This window comes from Tursiops truncatus, chromosome 7, assembly GCF_011762595.2.
Source record: "Tursiops truncatus isolate mTurTru1 chromosome 7, mTurTru1.mat.Y, whole genome shotgun sequence".
In the NCBI taxonomy this organism is placed as follows: Eukaryota; Metazoa; Chordata; class Mammalia; order Artiodactyla; family Delphinidae; genus Tursiops; species Tursiops truncatus.
The window spans coordinates 34,707,158-34,724,656 of record NC_047040.1 but is presented as its reverse complement, the minus strand read 5'-3'; the positions used below and the strand labels follow the sequence as shown (position 1 = coordinate 34,724,656).

At 43.8% G+C, this 17,499-nt stretch overlaps 1 protein-coding gene and 1 long non-coding RNA gene across 7 annotated transcripts in view; one reads left to right on the top strand and one right to left on the bottom strand.

Moving 5' to 3' along the window:
- AOX1 (aldehyde oxidase 1) overlaps window positions 1–4,893 on the top strand; it is a 70,343-nt gene extending 65,450 nt beyond the window's left edge. For 5 of the 6 annotated variants that reach the window (XM_073807418.1, XM_019939179.3, XM_073807417.1 and 2 more), the window contains 4 exons: window positions 491–556; window positions 2,654–2,842; window positions 3,475–3,642; window positions 4,602–4,893. In XM_073807418.1, coding sequence (XP_073663519.1) covers window positions 491–556; window positions 2,654–2,842; window positions 3,475–3,642; window positions 4,602–4,652 — 474 coding nt within the window. In that variant the 3' untranslated portion in view covers window positions 4,653–4,893. Of the gene's footprint in view, window positions 1–490; window positions 557–2,653; window positions 2,843–3,474; window positions 3,643–4,601 lie in introns of those variants that run through there. The other variant, XM_073807421.1, reaches the window with a different exon arrangement.
- The window catches only part of LOC109550562 (uncharacterized), a 51,891-nt gene continuing 37,870 nt past the window's right edge, over window positions 3,479–17,499 (bottom strand). The window contains exons 3-4 of the long non-coding RNA XR_012333013.1: window positions 4,666–4,735; window positions 3,479–3,617 (exon numbers count right to left, since the gene is read on the bottom strand). This is a non-coding gene — a long non-coding RNA (uncharacterized lncRNA). The remainder of the gene's footprint in view (window positions 3,618–4,665; window positions 4,736–17,499) is intronic.

The following is a 17,499-nucleotide window of genomic DNA, read 5'->3' as shown; positions in this document are numbered from 1 at the left end:
TGCTCTGCTCTAAAAGTGAAAAATGTACAATAGCATATAACAGATTTTTTGCTGATGTGCCCTGAGCTCTTGATTCAGTAACTATCACCCAGCCAGCTGGACTCTGAATGTGGGGTTGTGTGGTAGCCACAGAGTTTTGCAACAAGGATCGGGAGGGCCATAGACACTTCCTGTTTTCTGTGGCATATGTTCTATTTGTTGTAGTGGATTAAACTGAATATGTTACATCACTCAGCTGGAATCAAAGTCAAGTAAATATTTTTCTCTATTTTTTCCAAGAAAAAAAATATCACTGATTAAGCTGGTTGAGTATTTATATAACTTTGAAAGTTATACATAGTAAACTTTGTTGCTTCTTTCTCCTGAAATATAATGTGGCCCAAAGATAGGTTCTTTTCCAATGCCATCCTGACAGGAACTGCTTCTCGACTTTGTCTCCCCAAGTTGTATTCATTAAACTAAACGTTTTTACTTTTTTTTTAATTACTAGAACATCAGAACAGACATTGTCATGGATGTTGGCTGCAGTATAAATCCGGCCCTTGACGTAGGCCAGGTATGTGGAACTGACTTTCCTGACTCCCTATTTGTAAAAGTCAAAACTTCTGGGGGATCTGCCAGGAACACATCCCGTTGGCTTGTTCATCGTCTTCTTATTCTATCCCTTTATTCAGAATCCTTCCGTTCAGGAAAGCCACGGAACTCAAATCTCTTAGTGTTTAAAAAAGGGAAGGGGACAAAGGTGTTTCAGGTAGATTTTGAAGAAACATACAGTCTGTGACTGGGGAGCCTGAATGAGCAGGACTAAGCCTAGAGGTGAAAAGTGAGCCCCATACCTGTGGGCTGGAAGTAGAATGCAGTGCTTAGTGCTGAATCCTGGGGAGATGATGGGCTCTGGCTTCAGGGAGTTTAATGTTGGGTTGAGATAACAAACGTCAAATAGTTACAGCAGCTGTTGATGGGTAGCCTATTTTGCCCACAGACATTTTAAAATTTAAATTTGAACTAATTAACAAGATTGAAAAATCACAAGCTATTTTACATGAATTTTCAAATGGCTAGCACCTCTTGGAAACACAGAAAATTTGCCAACACCGGCACTACATTTCCACGAGGAAAAGTTGATTGGCTGCTTCTTTAGAGAGTCACATGCTCTCTGGAAGCTTCACTCACTTTCTTTACCTGCCTCAACCCCAGTGGGCCATTCAGCTCCCTACTTGCAATGGAGCGTATAGTCTGAGGGACTCTCCAATTAGGACATTGACTGGAGAATGGGAAGAATGTATGGGTTGGAGAAGTCAAAGCAGGCTTCCGGGAGGAAGTGGTGTGGACCAGGTAGTCAAAGAATGATCGGGAAGAGGTGTTCCGGGTGGGAGGAGAGTGGAGGAAATCAACCTAAAGAAAGAGCTAAGATTCTGCACACCTTGTGTTCATGGCTGGCAGTGAGGAGAGGCTGGTGGCAGCGCTTACCCATGTCCCAGGAGCAGGATGTGAGGCTGGAGGTAGGGAGCAGAAGAGGGCCGGGCTGGTGGAAGCCTCCAAAGACAGGCACCTCACTTAGCAGGGGGAGGGGACTTGGCCCGGGGAGCAGTCTGGAGTGTTAGGAAGCTTCCTCTAACATCGTGGTAGAGAAGAACATCGCTGCTAATAGATAGAAGTGAGGATGGAGATGGGTGGAGAAAAAATGGCCACAGGAAGGAAAGAAAGGAAGAAGAGACTCAGAAATCAGAAGTCTGTGTGGGGCTTCCCTGGTGGCGCAGTGGTTGAGAGTCTGCCTGCCGATGCAGGGGACACGGGTTCGTGCCCCAGTCCGGGAAGATCGGAGAGGCCATAACAGTGAGAGGCCTGCGTACCAAAAAAAAAAAAAAAGAAGTCTATGTGGAAAGGTAATTTTGTCCACGTGCTGACATCTAAGAACCGGAGCATTTTTTTTTTTTTTTTTTTTTTTTGTGGTACGCGGGCCTCTCACTGTCGTGGCCTCTCCCGTTGCGGAGCACAGGCTCCAGACGCGCAGGCTCAGCGGCCATGGCTCACTGGCTCAGCCGCTCCGCGGCATGTGGGATCTTCCCGGACCGGGGCACGAACCCGTGTTCCCTGCATCGGCAGGCGGACTCTCAACCACTGCGCCACCAGGGAAGCCCAGAACTGGAGCATTTTAAAGCTGTAAAGGAAGCTAAGCAAGCACACGGTTCGAACCCTTCATGTTACAAGCGAGGAAACTGAGTCCAGAGATGTGAGGCCAGCAGGCTCGTAAGTGAGGAGCTGCTAAGGTTCCGGAGCCCCGAGAGTCTTTCCTGGGGTGCTGGGGTCTGTCGCCAACCAGTCAGAGAGCGTTTCATCTGCCTTGTAGGCAGAAAAAGTCAGGGCATTTGGGCTACGGGCTCCCTGAGCGTTCTTCCAGAGCTGCAATTTTAATGCCAGGCTGAGATTCGAACTCAAGTCCTTTGAGTGAACTTAGCGTTCACTAAGATGTTCAGACATGCTTCGAGGTGAACTTGTAAGTAAACATTTGGAGACATACTCCAAGACATGCTGAAAACCCCCTTCAACTGCATTTTTAAGATTCAGACTAACAGCAAGAAGGTGAAATGTTACTGTTGACTGTCTCTTCTCATATATGGAAATTTTTATTTTTATTTATTTTTTGCCTCAGATTGAAGGTGCATTTATTCAAGGCGTGGGACTTTATACAATAGAGGAACTGAATTATTCTCCTCAGGGGGTCCTGTACACTCGGGGCCCAAACCAATATAAGATCCCTGCCATCTGTGACGTCCCCACGGAGTTGCAGGTTTCTTTGTTGCCTCCGTCTCAAAACTCAAATACCCTGTATTCGTCTAAGGTAAGCTGTGCTCTATGAATAAATGCATGTTTACGTGGTATCTGTGCCAGGAGGGAGGGGCTACATTCATCTCTTGGTTGTTTGGGGGTTTTGCCAGGATTGTAGGGGAAAAAAGCCCTATTAAACATTTTTTTTTGTTTGGCCGCCATGCGGCTTACAGGATCTCAGTTCCCCAACCAGGGATTGAACCCGTGCCCCCCGCAGTGGAACACGGAGTACTAAACACTGGACCACCAGGGAATTCCCAACACATTTTAATTTTAAAGTAATTTAACAACATTATACAGTTTTTAAAAAATACTCCAAATCGTGGAGACCAACACAAACTACTATTACCATCAGGTTATCTGATTTTTCATCTTCATGCCAATAATCATCTTAATGCCTATATCTGCTCTCTCCATTTGGGATCATTTCCTTAGGCTGGAATCCTAAGAATGGGAATACTGGGTTAAAATAGTGAATTAGCTTTTTAAAGGAAAAAGTTGTACATGTAATACTTAATACTTTATGTACCTGTACATGCACATATGTACCTATAGATGCACATATACATAATACACATACATATGTATATATACACAGAGAGAGAAAGAGAGAGTCATAATCTAGTTGACTTGTTTCCCTTCCAGGGTCTGGGAGAGTCTGGGATATTCCTGGGGTGTTCGGTGTTTTTCGCCATCCGGGACGCGGTAAGTGCAGCACGACAGGAGAGAGGGCTGTTTGGACCGTTGAAGCTCAATAGTCCGCTGACCCCAGAGAAGATTAGAATGGCCTGTGAAGACAAGTTCACAAAAATGGTATGTTCTGCTCATGCAAGTCTGAATTGTTTTTTCCCCTGTCCTTGTGGTTAAGTTTCATTAACCCACCGTGGTGGTTTTCCACGGAAGAAGAGGTGACAGGAATCCTGAAGACATCTGAGCAGGAGAGCAGCCTGCCTGCGGTGGGGCTCAGTTCTACACCACTAAAAAAGGAAGGTTCATCCTTCATTTCTTCACTCATCAATTGTATATTCCTCCTTATTAGTTTTGTTCCCTTCCCAGGACACATTAGTCGGGGATAAAGTTCAGGAACCGTGCCCTGAACCCAAGAATCCCAGGCCGAGAATCTGGGCCACCTCCACAGTCTAACTTCCTCGGAAGGAAGTTTAGAGGACAGACTAAACTTCCTTCCAAACCACTGGGAGTATGTGCCATTCCTCATTTGAACCACAAAGTAGGACGGGCCCTTTCCCAACCCCCAGCAGCAGGAATCCCTCCTGCAAGCCAACCCCCTCCCGCCCCGCCCCCCTCCGGCTGAGCAAACATCTCAGCTCTCCTTGGGCGTTCCCAGTGGGCTTTTTCATTGTGGGAGGAGGTCATGCCATTGCCAGCGACTCCTCTGACTGTAAACAAGTTATTCCTTATACTGAGGGGAGAGCCCCGTCCTATACCTCCTCTCATGAGGGCTCTTCACGGTACCCCTTATAGCTCTTCCTAAACCCCACAAATCGCCGCTTCCCTCTGGAGAAGCACAGAGGCTGATTCCACCTTTCCTTTGTCCCTCTTCAAGCATGAGATGACTCTCATAGCTGTCCTGCCTCGCCTGACCCTCGGTCTCCTCCTGGATTCCTCCACATTTCTCATACTGTCATGGCCAGACCTCTCGTTGTCCTGGTCACCCTCTGGGTGGTTTTTATCCTATTTTATAGTCTGCTATTTGTCACACATCACAAACATTTTCCAAGTTGCAAACATCCAAACTTGTCCTTTTATTCCAGATTCCAAGAGATGAACCTGGATCCTATGTTCCTTGGAGTGTACCCATATGAACCAAATACAAACCTCTGGCGAAGATGGGGTGGCTCTTCCAACAAAGCAATCTATCCAGTCTCAATGCTCTAGGATGATGGGTCTGAAAGACAAATTTTCACAGTTCAGAAATCATTTCACAGAGTATTGCTTTTATAGGATGCTAATTTTAAATGTTCCATTTGGAATTTGATAGATATGCTTAAGCAATTTAGAAATCATATTTTAAATGGCATAAATGCTAACTGGTTTCCTCTAGAATGGTATTCTTTATTATTCTGTCCCTTAAATCCATCCAGCTGAATGGAATGGAAGATGATGGTTTATATGTAATTCATAGTTGGCTTGTATTCACCAACAGAAATTATACTGTCTAGTGAAAGGTGGTTTTCTAAGTAACTTTATTAGTATGAACTGTAAAGTTATCATTTTCTCATTTGTCCCCATCTGCTATCACCCTCTTTTTCTTGTCAGAATGGATCTAGGCACTATGTCTAAAGAGTCTGTAGGACCAAAGAAAAAACCAGATAAATTGAACTTAATCAAAACTAAAAAGTTTTGTGCTTCAAAAGACACTATGAGAAATTGAAAAGACAAACCACAGAACAGGAGAAAATATTGAAAATATTTGCAAATCGTACGTCTGATAAAGATCTACTGTGCAGAATATATTTTAAAACTCTTACAACTCAACAATAAAAAGATAAATAACCCAATTTGTAAATGGGCAAAGGAATTAAATAGACATTTCTCCAAAGACATCCAGGTGGCCAATAAGCACATGAAAAGATGGTCAAACTCATTAGTCATGAAGAAAATGCAAATCAAAACCACAATGAGGTATCATTTCACACCCACTAGGGCAGCTGTAATCAAAATGATGGACAATAGTAAGTGCTGGCAAGAATGTGGAGCCATTGGAACCTTTATCCATTGCTGGGGAGAATGAAAATGGTGCAGGTCCTCTGGAAAACAGCTTGGCAGTTCCTCAGAAAGTTAAACACGTAATTACCATATGACCACTCTTACATATATACCCAAGAGAATTGAAAACGTATGTTCACACAGAAACTTGTACACAAAGGTTCATAGCATTATTTAGAATAGCCCAAACCGGAAACAGCCCAACTCTATAAACTGATATATGTGGTATGTCCATATAAGGGAATATTACTGAGCCATACAATGAGTGAAATACTGATACGTGCTACAGCATGGATGAACCTTGACAACATTATCTGAGTGAAAGTAGCCAGGCACAAAAGGCCACATATTAATAATATGATTCCATCTATGAGATGTCCAGAATAGGCAAATTCATAGAGACAGAAAGTAGATTAATGGTTGCCAGGCCCTGAGGGGAAAAGGGAATGGGACGGTGATGGCCAATGGGTACAGGGTTTCTTTTCAGGCTGATGGCAACGTTCTGGAATTGGATAGTGATGATGGGTGAACAGCCTGTGTATATACTAAAAACCACTGAATTACACACACTTTAAAAGAGTGAATTTTATGGCATGTGAGAAACAGAAAACAAGGAAAAGAGTGAGAAGTTGTGAGATTCATAAGAAATATATCCCAGTGGCCTTTAGTGACGGGAAACCTCAAAGTGGACCAAGCAGCAAGACAGAATCACTGAAAAACTCCAAACATCGGCACTGATGTATAAAGGACTAGAGACTAGAGTATAATATCTTCTCCCTGTCACACTTGCAACTCTTGACTCTTGTCCCAGAGCCAGGTAAGACGGCAAAACTTCTTCAGTGACCTAGGACTAAAGACTAAGGTCATTCTTATTACGGTTACACATGGTTACGTTAAAACCCTTTAAAGAGCAGGCTTTCTCATTCATATCACAAATGATTATAGAGCACCTACTATGTGCCAGGCGCTGTTCTAGTCACTTAGGACATAACAGTAAACCAAGTCAACGAAGATCCCTGCCCTTGTGAAGATTATAATCTAGTCAGGGGAGACAGACAGAAAATAACAAATATAATTGAATTACAGAGTGTGATCGAAGGAGCCGAGTGCTGAGGGAACGATGCAAGTAGAGCAGGTTAAGGCGACGGAGAGTGAGGGAGGCCTGGAGCTGGTTGCAGCTGGTAGGTCTGGGGATGAGGATGGTGAGGGTCTGAGCCAAGAAGGTACCTGGAGGAAGAGCACGTCAGAGCATCTGGGGGCAAAGTCCGCGCCGGGGGGGTGTGCCTGCCTCTCTGTGGACAGAAATGGCGCTTGTGAGCCCAGAACAGGCCCGGGGAGGGGCAGACAAGCCGAGCCTTGAGACCACTGTGAGGACGTGGGCTTTTAATCTGAGTGAAAGGCAGAGCAGAGAAGTAACACGAACTGACCCATTTTAAAGTCTCACCCTGTGCTGTGGTGACACAGATCAAAGGAGGGCACATTCTTGGGATCCTCACAGCTTGGCTTCCCCAGGTTTTCTGTTTCTTCTGCTTTCTCCCCCTCTCTTTTTGTCCCTTTGCCAACCCCTCCTCCAGCCCACGTCTATAAATGCTGGGATTTCCCAGGGAGCCGTGGGTCCTCATCTCACTCCCTCTCCCTGGCGGGTGCCTTCACTCCTGTGGCTTCTCTGCCTGCAGCCTGGGCTTCTCTCACTCAAAGTCCAGCTCTGAAAACCCAACTTGCCTGTCACTGCCACTTGGATGTCTCAAAGGCACCTCCATCTTAATGGGTCCCAAACAGATCTTCTTGTCAGTGCAGCCATCCACAAGACGCTGAGCCGAAGCCTGGGGTTGGGGGGAAGGAGGGAGTGATCCGAGATGCTCCGTCATCCAGGTGCGCAAGTCCTGTTAATCCCACCTCAGAGAAACGTCTTACATCTGCCTCTCACTCTCTTTGTTCCCATGTTGTCCCGAGCCATCATTATTTCTAACTTGACTATTGCGGTAGTCTCCTCATCTTTGCCCTGTGTTCATTTTGCTTCCCTTCCAAACCATTCTCCAGATTAAAGCCAAAGTTATGTGTAGAAGTATGGACACACACACACACACACAATATGATCATGTTACGATCTTGCCTCAAATCCTGCCATGGCTTCCTATTCATCCCACCAGAATACTGTTCCAAGTCCCTAAGGTGGCGTGTGTACCCTCAGTGCTCTGGCTCCTGCCTACCTCTCCAGCATTATCTCACAACCCCCTCTCTTTTACCGTGAGCACTTCCCGTTCTATTTCTCACTTTGGAACCTTTGCCTGTGTCCTCTGCCTGGAAGACACTATCACTTTGACCTATCCTTTTGTCTGTCTGATACTACGTAGTGCTTCTCTCATTTTAAAATGCACGCAAATAACTTGAGGATCTTGTTAAAATGCAATTAAGCAAGCCCAGAGGCAATAAGGTAAGCCGGAAGTGGCACATCCAAAATCAAACACAAGGAATTGAAAGAACAAGCAAGCTGCAGGTAACCCAGACCCCGTTACCCACTACTGTTGCATCAGCATGTCTCCCGCAAATCATCCCTGTGGCTACACGGTGGAGTGAGAGGTCCTTTAGGACAAACCGATGGAAAAGGAAAAGTCAGCTTGGTTCACCAATGGGTGGGCTCAGTATGTGTGTACAAGCCAGGTATGGGTGGTGTCTTCACTAGAGCCCCACTCAGAGGTGGTGAGGGCAGAGTCTCCTGATGGGCAGAGCTTTGGATGGCGCACCTGGTCATCCATTTTGTGTGGAAAGCTGAGTGGCCCAAGTGGCCCGTGGACTCATGTGTAGTAGCGACAATCTCATACGTCATTGGTTGTGCTACCGCACACATTTTGGAAGGTGATTTAGTTGGACCCAGCAGTGTACATACCCTTCGACCCAGGAATTCCAGTTCTAGCAGAAAACACCCACCATGAAAGAGGCAAAGTAGACAAAATGGCATTTGACATTAGCCACCTCTGTCCCTGGTCACTCCACTGCTGACACAATGGATGTGGGAAGGGCCGGGGGGCAGGGGTGGGCCCTGGGCATCCATGTAGCTGCTGCTGAATGTCCAACGGCCCCCAATACAGACTAAAGCTAGTCCCCAGTTTGGCAGCATCCTTCCAGGAGACCAATTCGCCACTTGGTGGCAAGCTGACAGCATCGAACACTTCTACCCTGGAAGGAGCTGTGATTTATTTTAACAGGAAGAGACGCATATCTTAGGTGAAGGTTTGCTGTGCCTGCCTCCAGGACCTCAGCCATCACCACTACCTAAGGGCTTACTTAGCATTAAATCTGCTCTCGTAAGATCCCACGTAACATCACCTCAGAACAATTTACAGCAAATACTGTCACCTGCTTTGCAGCAGGGTGGGGTAAGTGTGAGATATGGGATCCAATGGTCATATCACATCTGTACCACTCAGAAGCGCCTGGGCAATGGAATGACCTAGAGAGGGTACAACTGGCATGCCAGTTGTGGGGATGGAACGCCATCCTCCCAGATGCAGGATACTCGCAATTAAAGGGCTATATGTGATGTCTCCAGTGGACAGTTAACAAACCGGCATAAAATACCTGGACATTTACAGCAGATTATGGTTAATATCCCTTGTATATAAGAAAATTCTTCAAATTAGTAAGAAAGTAAAAAACCTAATAGAAACTAGAGAACAGAAGAATAAATAAAAATATTCACTAAATCTATAGCAAGATGGAATATCTCACAATAACAGAAGAAATGCCAATTATGAACTGAAATTCCCCCCAGATATTTGAAAAATGCCAAGTGTGGATGGTACTCGGTGCTGGCAAAGGATATGGGGAAACAGACACTCTCTCATACACGATTCATTGTATTACTGCACATTTTGGAAGCCAGTTTAGTTGGACCTAGTAGCATGCACACCCTCCAACCCAGGAATTCCAGTTCTCAGAATTTGTGCAGCAGATATACTTGCTCAAATGTGCAAAGATAAAGCCTCCTTGTAATAGTGAAAAATGGAAAACAATGTAAACTTAGGACAGTTTAATAAATTATGACAATAATAAAAATAGTTAACATTTACTGAGAACTTACTAGGTGCCAGGTGCTGTTCTAAGCACACCTATTAGCTGATTGAATCCTCACAGCAATCCCCAGAGAGATACTACTATTTTGTCCATTTCACAGGTGAGGCAGTTGAGGCACAAAGCACCTAAGTAACTTGAGAAAAGCAAATTTCGAAGTAATATGAATAGTTTGATTTCACTTTCTAGATTCATGTACGTACGTATATTTCATATACGCATGGGAAAATTCTGTATGGATACAGAGGAATCTGGTAAGAGTTAACTCTGAAAAGTGAAAATTGGGAAGGAGAATTTTCGCTTTTACTTTGTACAATTTTGTGGTTTTGATTTTTAAAAAATAAGCATTAGCTTCATAATTTAAAACCCTGGTGACGCAGTGGTTGAGAGTCCGCCTGCCGATGCAGGAGACGTGGGTTCGTGCCCCGGTCCGGGAAGATCCCACGTGCCGCAGAGCGGCTGGGCCCGTGAGCCATGGCCGCTGAGCCTGTGCGTCCGGAGCCTGCGCTCCGCAACGGGAGAGGCCGCAACAGTGAGAGGCCCGCGTACCACAAAAAAAAAAAAAAAAAAAAAAATTAACACCTAAAAACACACCTGAACGCATTATATCTACATGATTTAGTTCCATTTCAGATTAAAGAAGGTTCTTGTTGCTGGCTGTAAGAAGGAATTTTATTCCGGTGGGTCGCCCCCAGGGCAGGGAAAAGTGTACATTGTGTAAGAACTAGATTGAGATTGACCTTTCAAATTGGCCTAAGGGAGGAGGAAAGTGAGGGTAACAGAGGGAGGTAGGGAAATAAACGACTGAGAGCGCAGGCAAACAAGATTTGATGGCAGGAACGCAGACAGAGAGCAGACCAGAATCACCCCTCGGGGCTGCCCTCTGTCCTGCTGGTCACGCTCCCATGGGAGCATCCCGGCCCCTGGCTCAGGTGGACACAACAGCAGGTGCTTTAGGGGCAACTCCACAACATTCGGCCAATTATTCTGGCGTAATGTCTCATTCTAAGGAGTCAGATGAACTTGTTTTCTTTGTGAATGGAAGGAAGGTAAGTTTATCACGCTGTAGTTTCTAAATTTATGTAGAGAAAGAAACCATGGTAGCAAGAAGGTATTAGGTTTAGGTGACCAGCGTGTGAACTGGTGATTGACTCAGTGACCATGGCACTCTATCAATCTGTAGGTCTCTGGGAGGAGGGGGTGGAATCTACTTGTAAAATGCATTAGGACTACTAGATGAAAAGCACTTGATTATATTGATGTCTTCAGACTACATTTGGTCATTGCATGCCAAATTAGGTTGTATTCATCTAAGTGTTAGGCATGGATTTCTCTTTATGACCATCTTCCCCATCTCTCTCTTCCTCCCCACTTCCTTCCTCCCCTCTGCCCCAAGCCACCCTCCCCCGACACACACAAATTAGAAGTGTAAAATCTTCAGACCATTTGCAAATAATTATAAAACTTTTGATCAGCAAGACTAGAAGAGAAAGCTAGGGATAAATTTTACAGTTAGTTTACCTTTTAATCTGTTACTTCTTTAAGTGGGCTTAAATCAGAACTTTGTCCTTAAATTAGGACAAAGGGCAAAATAATTTTCTGGTCCCACTTTTGTTTTGAGTTCTTGAGATTTAACTAAGACACAATCCACGAATGGAATGTGCACTTTGCTTTTCACTGTCTTTAACGCTGGGCCTGAAGGACAACCCAGCATCGTTGTTCTCAGTCCCACTGGCAGAGAGGAAGAGGCAGTTGAGGTTGAAACTGAGCATAATGGTCCCATGTGCGCCCACTCCACAGGTACAGAAATGGAGGCTCAGGGCAGCTATGTAATGTGCCCCAGATCACTCAGCTAATAGGCATCAGAGGGACATTGCTTCTCATCTTTCTGCTCCCAGAGTTTGTGCTGCTTCCCCTGGACCAAGTTTCCTCTCCTCAGGTGGTAGCAAGCCTTCTAGAATCCCTTCACCAACGGGAAGTGGCACTGAGTTGTGCAAATGTTTTCCCGTGGGTGCTGAAATAATGCTATTTGATTACTACTGCCAAGGTCTTGTTTTCTAACTTTGCAAATATGAGTGAAAAACAGGAGTATGTTTTTTAGGTAGTATTGAGAGTTAAAACCATTTTACTCAACTCTGTGAACTCAAGAATTTAAAAAGTTTATAATATTCAGTATTTCATAATCTTTTATTATTTTCCTGAAACCTGTGTTGTGTTAGAATGCAAATCCTTGTTGGTTATCCTCTGACACAAAGGCAAACATTTGGCCAAAATAAAGCCAAATACAATACAGTGTTACGTAATTTTATAATTGCAAAGAGTGATGTTTGATCAACTCAGGCAAACAAGATCAACAAGCATAGTTCGAATGATTCTTATTATTCAGAAATAACGGGCTACAGGTAAACTGCCTCAATCTATAGCATCATTTCCTCCGCAGGGGTCATTGAGAGAAATTCAGATCCTGAAGTAAATTTATTATTCCACCTGAGAAAACACTGTATCGTTTTGTTTGTTTGGGAAATCAAAGCTAATAAGAAACTCTGGAAACTTTGCAATCTCTCTTGCAAAGTTTAGAACTGTTTCTTCCTATCATGCTTCATTGCAAACATTTTTTTAAACCAGATTTATTGCTTGTTACATCATTTTACTGTGGGGCTGATTCACTGAATCAGTTTATTTAGCAATTAAATAATATTAAATAAGGCAACTGTGCCAACTTACACCAGCCCTAGCTTAGCTGACTCTACCACCTCCTCCCTCTTCTAATCAGTAGCTTAATAAGGCTGATCTGTATTCACAGGGATAGGCCTTGACTAGGAGATGAAATGTAAGCTTCTTTTTTTTTAAAATATATCTTTATAATGAAATTAGAACATTACCTAACACCGTACACAAAAATAAACTCCAGATGGATTAAAGACTTAAATGTAAGACCAGACACTATAAAACTTAGAGGAAAACATAGGAAGAACATTCTTTGACATAAACCACAGCAAGATCTTTTTTGACCCACCTTCTAGAGTAACAGAAATAAAAACAAAAATAAACAAATGGGACTTAATTGAACTTAAAAGCTTTTGCACAGCAAACGAAACCATAAACAAGACAAAAAGACAACCCTCAGAATGGGAGAAAATATTTGCAAATGAAACAACAGACAAAGGATTAATCTCCAAAATATACAAACAGCTCATGGAGCTCAATATCAAAAACACAAACAATCCAATTTAAAAATGGGTGGAAGACCTAAATAGGCATTACAAACATTTCGATTGTAGGTAGGATTAAAGTAAGTGGCTTGTCTTGCAAATGGAATGGTATAAAACAATGGTTCCTGAACTTAATCAAGGATAATGATTACCTGGAGATATTGTTTAAAATGTGGAAGTTTTTGAGCCCCACTCCCTGACACCTGATTCATTCTGAGAAACTTAAGTTCATGGGGGCCCTCAGCCGCTTGGTCAGTATCACATGTAGCTGAGGGTCCTGCCTTGGTCTCCAGGGCCAGCCGCCAGGTCAGCTGTGAGCACGTGATCACTGTCTGCACAGACCCTCTATGGAACTGAGGGTTGACCAGTGAGAGCTCTGAGAGCTGGGGTCTGCCTGAATTCACCAGAGTTGAGCCCCAGACTGTGGCTGACAGTCCGGCCTCCTGGAGGCTGTTCTGACTGATTCCTAATCTTCAATCACAGTGTAAAGATAGGTGCCCCCTGTAGACTTGTCTTGGGGCAGGTTTGGAGACCAGAAAACACATCTATACCTGCAATCAGGCAAGAAGTGAAAGCCACCATCAAGAGAAGGACCCTGAGAGACATTGATTTTTTTTTGCTTGTTTCAATAACAAAAAAAAGTGTGAAAAGTGCCCTTAGAAACTCAACAGGCAGCAGTACCTTGTTTGTTTACCTTCCTTCCACTTTAACATCTTCACATTCTTGTGACTGTATAAAGGTGTCATGACAGCATTGGGGTGTGTCCCACAACCATGCAGAAAACCAGCTCTAATTCACTACATCCCCTCTGCTCATTCCATCATCGATTTATGAATGAATTGAAAGTTCAGGCATTTTGTGCGGTATGGCTATAGATTTCTCTTTCTTTTTTTAGGCCAAGCACCCAAAGTTGTATTACATTCTCTTCCAATTATCCTATGTTTCCTTGTTTAAAAGAAGTGGTACTGGGGAGGCTCCAATTATATTAGAAATTTTCCATTTTCGATGGTTTGTGTGCCTTTTAGATACTTTCTCCTTTCCTGTCTTTGTGTGAATGAAAAAAAGAGACCCCAGGAGAGATCTAAAAGCCTGCTCTCACCCTTCCTAATAACCCTCCTGTAGACAGATGACCATATTCAGGGTCAAACTCAAGTTCTCTCCTCCTCTCGAGAGGTACAATGAATTTCATGTGCATTCAAAAGCCTGAACGTTTAGGGGAAATGCTCAATTATCCTCATCATTTATTCAACCAGTATCTATCAAGCTTCCCCTGTCCTAGGCACTGGGAACCAAAGTTACCTGCCCTCGTGGAGTTTACACTCTGCTGAAGTTATTGAATGACTTGCCTTCAAGGTGGTCTCTTAACTTCCTCATATCCTCTGGGTCTTTATAAGATCACAGGTAACCTGGAGATTGTTTGAAGGGTAACGAATTTATTTGACCAGACATATAACAGCTGGCAAACTGAAAAGGGCATAGGAATAAACAGACCATTTCGACTCCAAAAATATTTTTCAACAAGATAGTTTGGAGGGGGAAATGGCTTTTTTAATTCCAAGTAATAGAATATTTATTTTTAGGTCTCCATACTCAAGTTCCAAATCATTTATGTAATGGCCCAGCTTTGATGCATACTCAACTAATTGTATTCATATCAAAGTAATTACTATTATAATCATCTAAATACATTTTCCTTTTTCTTTTTTGGAAACTGCTGCTGTCACTGTGCCAATTCTTCTCAGCTTCCCTGTGTGAACTCTGAAGTCACTCCTCCATCACTGCCTGCCTGGTGCCCATCTGCTCTCTTGATGGGGCTGCTGCCACCACCTTAGAAGTCATAGGAAGCACCAAAACCAGGATTGATCTAGTTCAGGTAAGAGCATATGTTAATGAGTTCAGGATAGATATGGATCTAGGTGGCTCCTTTAGCTGTTCGGGCCATGGCTTATGGTTTTAGAGAACAAAGATAGCAGGCGAAAAAGTAAAACAGACAGCTAGTAGGAAGCCGCTGCATAGCACAGGGAGATCAGTTCAGTGCTTTGTGACCACCTAGAGGGGTGGGATAGGGAGGGTGGGAGGGAGACGCAAGAGGGAGGGGATATGGGGATATATGTATACGTATAGCTGATTCACTTTGTTATAGAGCAGAAACTAACATACCATTGTAAAGCAATTATACTCCGATAAAGATGTAAAAAATATATATATGGTAGGTAAAGGTCTCTGTCCCTTTCATAGGAAAAAATGGTAACCTTTTCTTAATTTCTTTTTTCATTCTGTGGCTTTCTTTATTATTATTTGAAGCTTATTACGCTTCCGTAAAAATGTACGGGCAAGGGGTGCAGAGGGAGTGACTCTCTGAGTCACTTCAGACCATCTAATTGCCTCAGGGAGGAATCCTTCCTGCAGGAAGGTTTTGGGACCTATGCACAAAGACAAGGAAATGCATATTTATCTTGTTTCCTATAACGAAATGAAAAAGACAAGGTTGCCTATTCTGTGTTTGTTCTGTGTAAATGGCCAAGCTGCTAATTCTAGCCAGAAAAAAATACTTAAAAAAAAACACTTTTGTGACTAAGATATTTGAATTTGGCATGCTATGTGATAGTCTTTAGTCAAGACTATATATGTTGAATAAGTAATAAACCCTTTGGGGTCAAGGACTATGTCTCGTATAAATGACCCTCCCACACCATAAGGCACTGGTGTACCAGGAAGGTCGCTGGCAGACCGCTGAGCCAGAGGCCAGGGGGAAGGAACCTCACCGGCCTTTTGTCCTTCTACTCCCACAAAGCCCCTCGCACCATCAGAGGCACGCAGCTGGGCACATTAGTCTCAAGGCTGAGTTTGTGTGGGATTTTTAAACTCAGGTACTCAGCTGCATGAGTACAAATGTCCAACAATGAATGAAACACCAGGTAACCCTTCAGTGGAAATAAGAAGAAAAGCTGGAGCTCTCTCTATGGACAGAAGACTTTACAACAAATCCCTCGAATTCAATTTTTTTCCCCAATTGGTAGCAGAATGAGAGGGAGAACAAAATAAAAGCAGATAATCTCAATGTCTGTGGTCTTGGCTGAATCCAAACTGTGCCCTTGAAGTCATGTCCCGGGTTAACTTCGAGGACTTCCTCCCCAGCGACATCAATGGACTCTCTCCCCAGAAAGCATCCCTTGGCATCTTCCATGTGAATAATCACAGCACTTCCAGCCTATACCTGCCGGGCCTGTGCCGACCTTCAGTTGCACCAGTCGGAGCCTCTGCCTCATTTCTGAGAGCTTCCTACCCCTCAGCTTTCAGGCTGGGTGCTCTGTGTTCTCTGCTTTTAGAAAAGGATTGCTAAAGGCCATGGTACCCATTGCGAGTTCTGCACCCCAGGCATGGTGACGAGCACCTTCACTCTCCTAAGGAACCACCCAGAGCCCCACCACAGCAGTCAATGGGAAGCAGTCAATGGGAAGCTTGGATGGTGAGTCCCAAACCTCTACACTGTAGAACGAGTACCATCCTTGACAAGATGAGCAGGACACTCAAGAATTTCCCTCCAAGGAATCAGGCCAAAGGACTTGGCAAAGATTGACTCGTTGATCTCTGTGACCCACTTCTCTCAAGCTGTGTTGGCAAATATTATCCATCCCTATATAGCAGGAGGGGAAACTGAGGCAGCCAGCCAAGAAGTAAAGTGAATTTTCCACATGACTGTTACATTCTTGGCATCATATCAATTGTGTCTGCTCACTTGAACATAATGTATGTTTGGGAAGCACGTGTTTATGGAAACAGTCTTTGCACGGGTGATTCTGATGCAGTTGCAATGTTATTGGAATGGTGTTTGGAAATATTAGGCCTTTAAAAATCTTTTAATTATGTACCTAGAGTCAGCCAAAAGAAGCAATGAACTTTTGTTTGCTTTACGTTTTGTTGTGGCTGTAGCTGCTACAGTTGTGATTTAAGTATTATTAATGCTTATGAAGTTATAGACTTAGGGATCAGAAGAAACTCCCTATGACTCATCAACTTGTACTCAATTGAAAAAAGCCTTAAGACTTTTAAAGCAGTGTTTCCCCTTTTGCCATTTTGGAAACTTTCAAATTCTTATTAAATTGCATATATGCCTGTCACGTTGTTTTCTAACTTTGATACTATTATTTGCAAATCAGATAAACATTACCTTCTGTCTGTATGTATGTCATTGATTAAAATACTGAATAGAATAAGCCAAGCGAGAACTATGAGAAAATTAATCAACACTGTTGACACTGGACTTGTTCACTCAAGTACAAACCCTTCTGGGGTATCATGCATTTACATTTCTTCATCGCCTCCACAGAGGGAGCACAGCCAGCATCAAATGCCTCATAAAACCCCCGCGCACTGTGTCTACAGCACTGACCAGCTTCTCAGTGTAGAAATCTTCTCTCAAGGGACTTCCCTGGTGGTGCAGTGGTTAAGAATACTCCTGACAGTGCAGGGAACACAGGTTCGAGCCCTGGTCCGGGAAGATCCCACATGCTGCGGAGCAACTAAGCCCGTGCGCCACAACTACTGAGCCTGAGCTCTAGAGCCCGTGAGCCACAACTACTGAGCCCACGTGCCACAACTACTGAGCCCACGAGCCACAACTACTGAAGCCCGGCACCTAGAGCCCATGCTCCGCAAC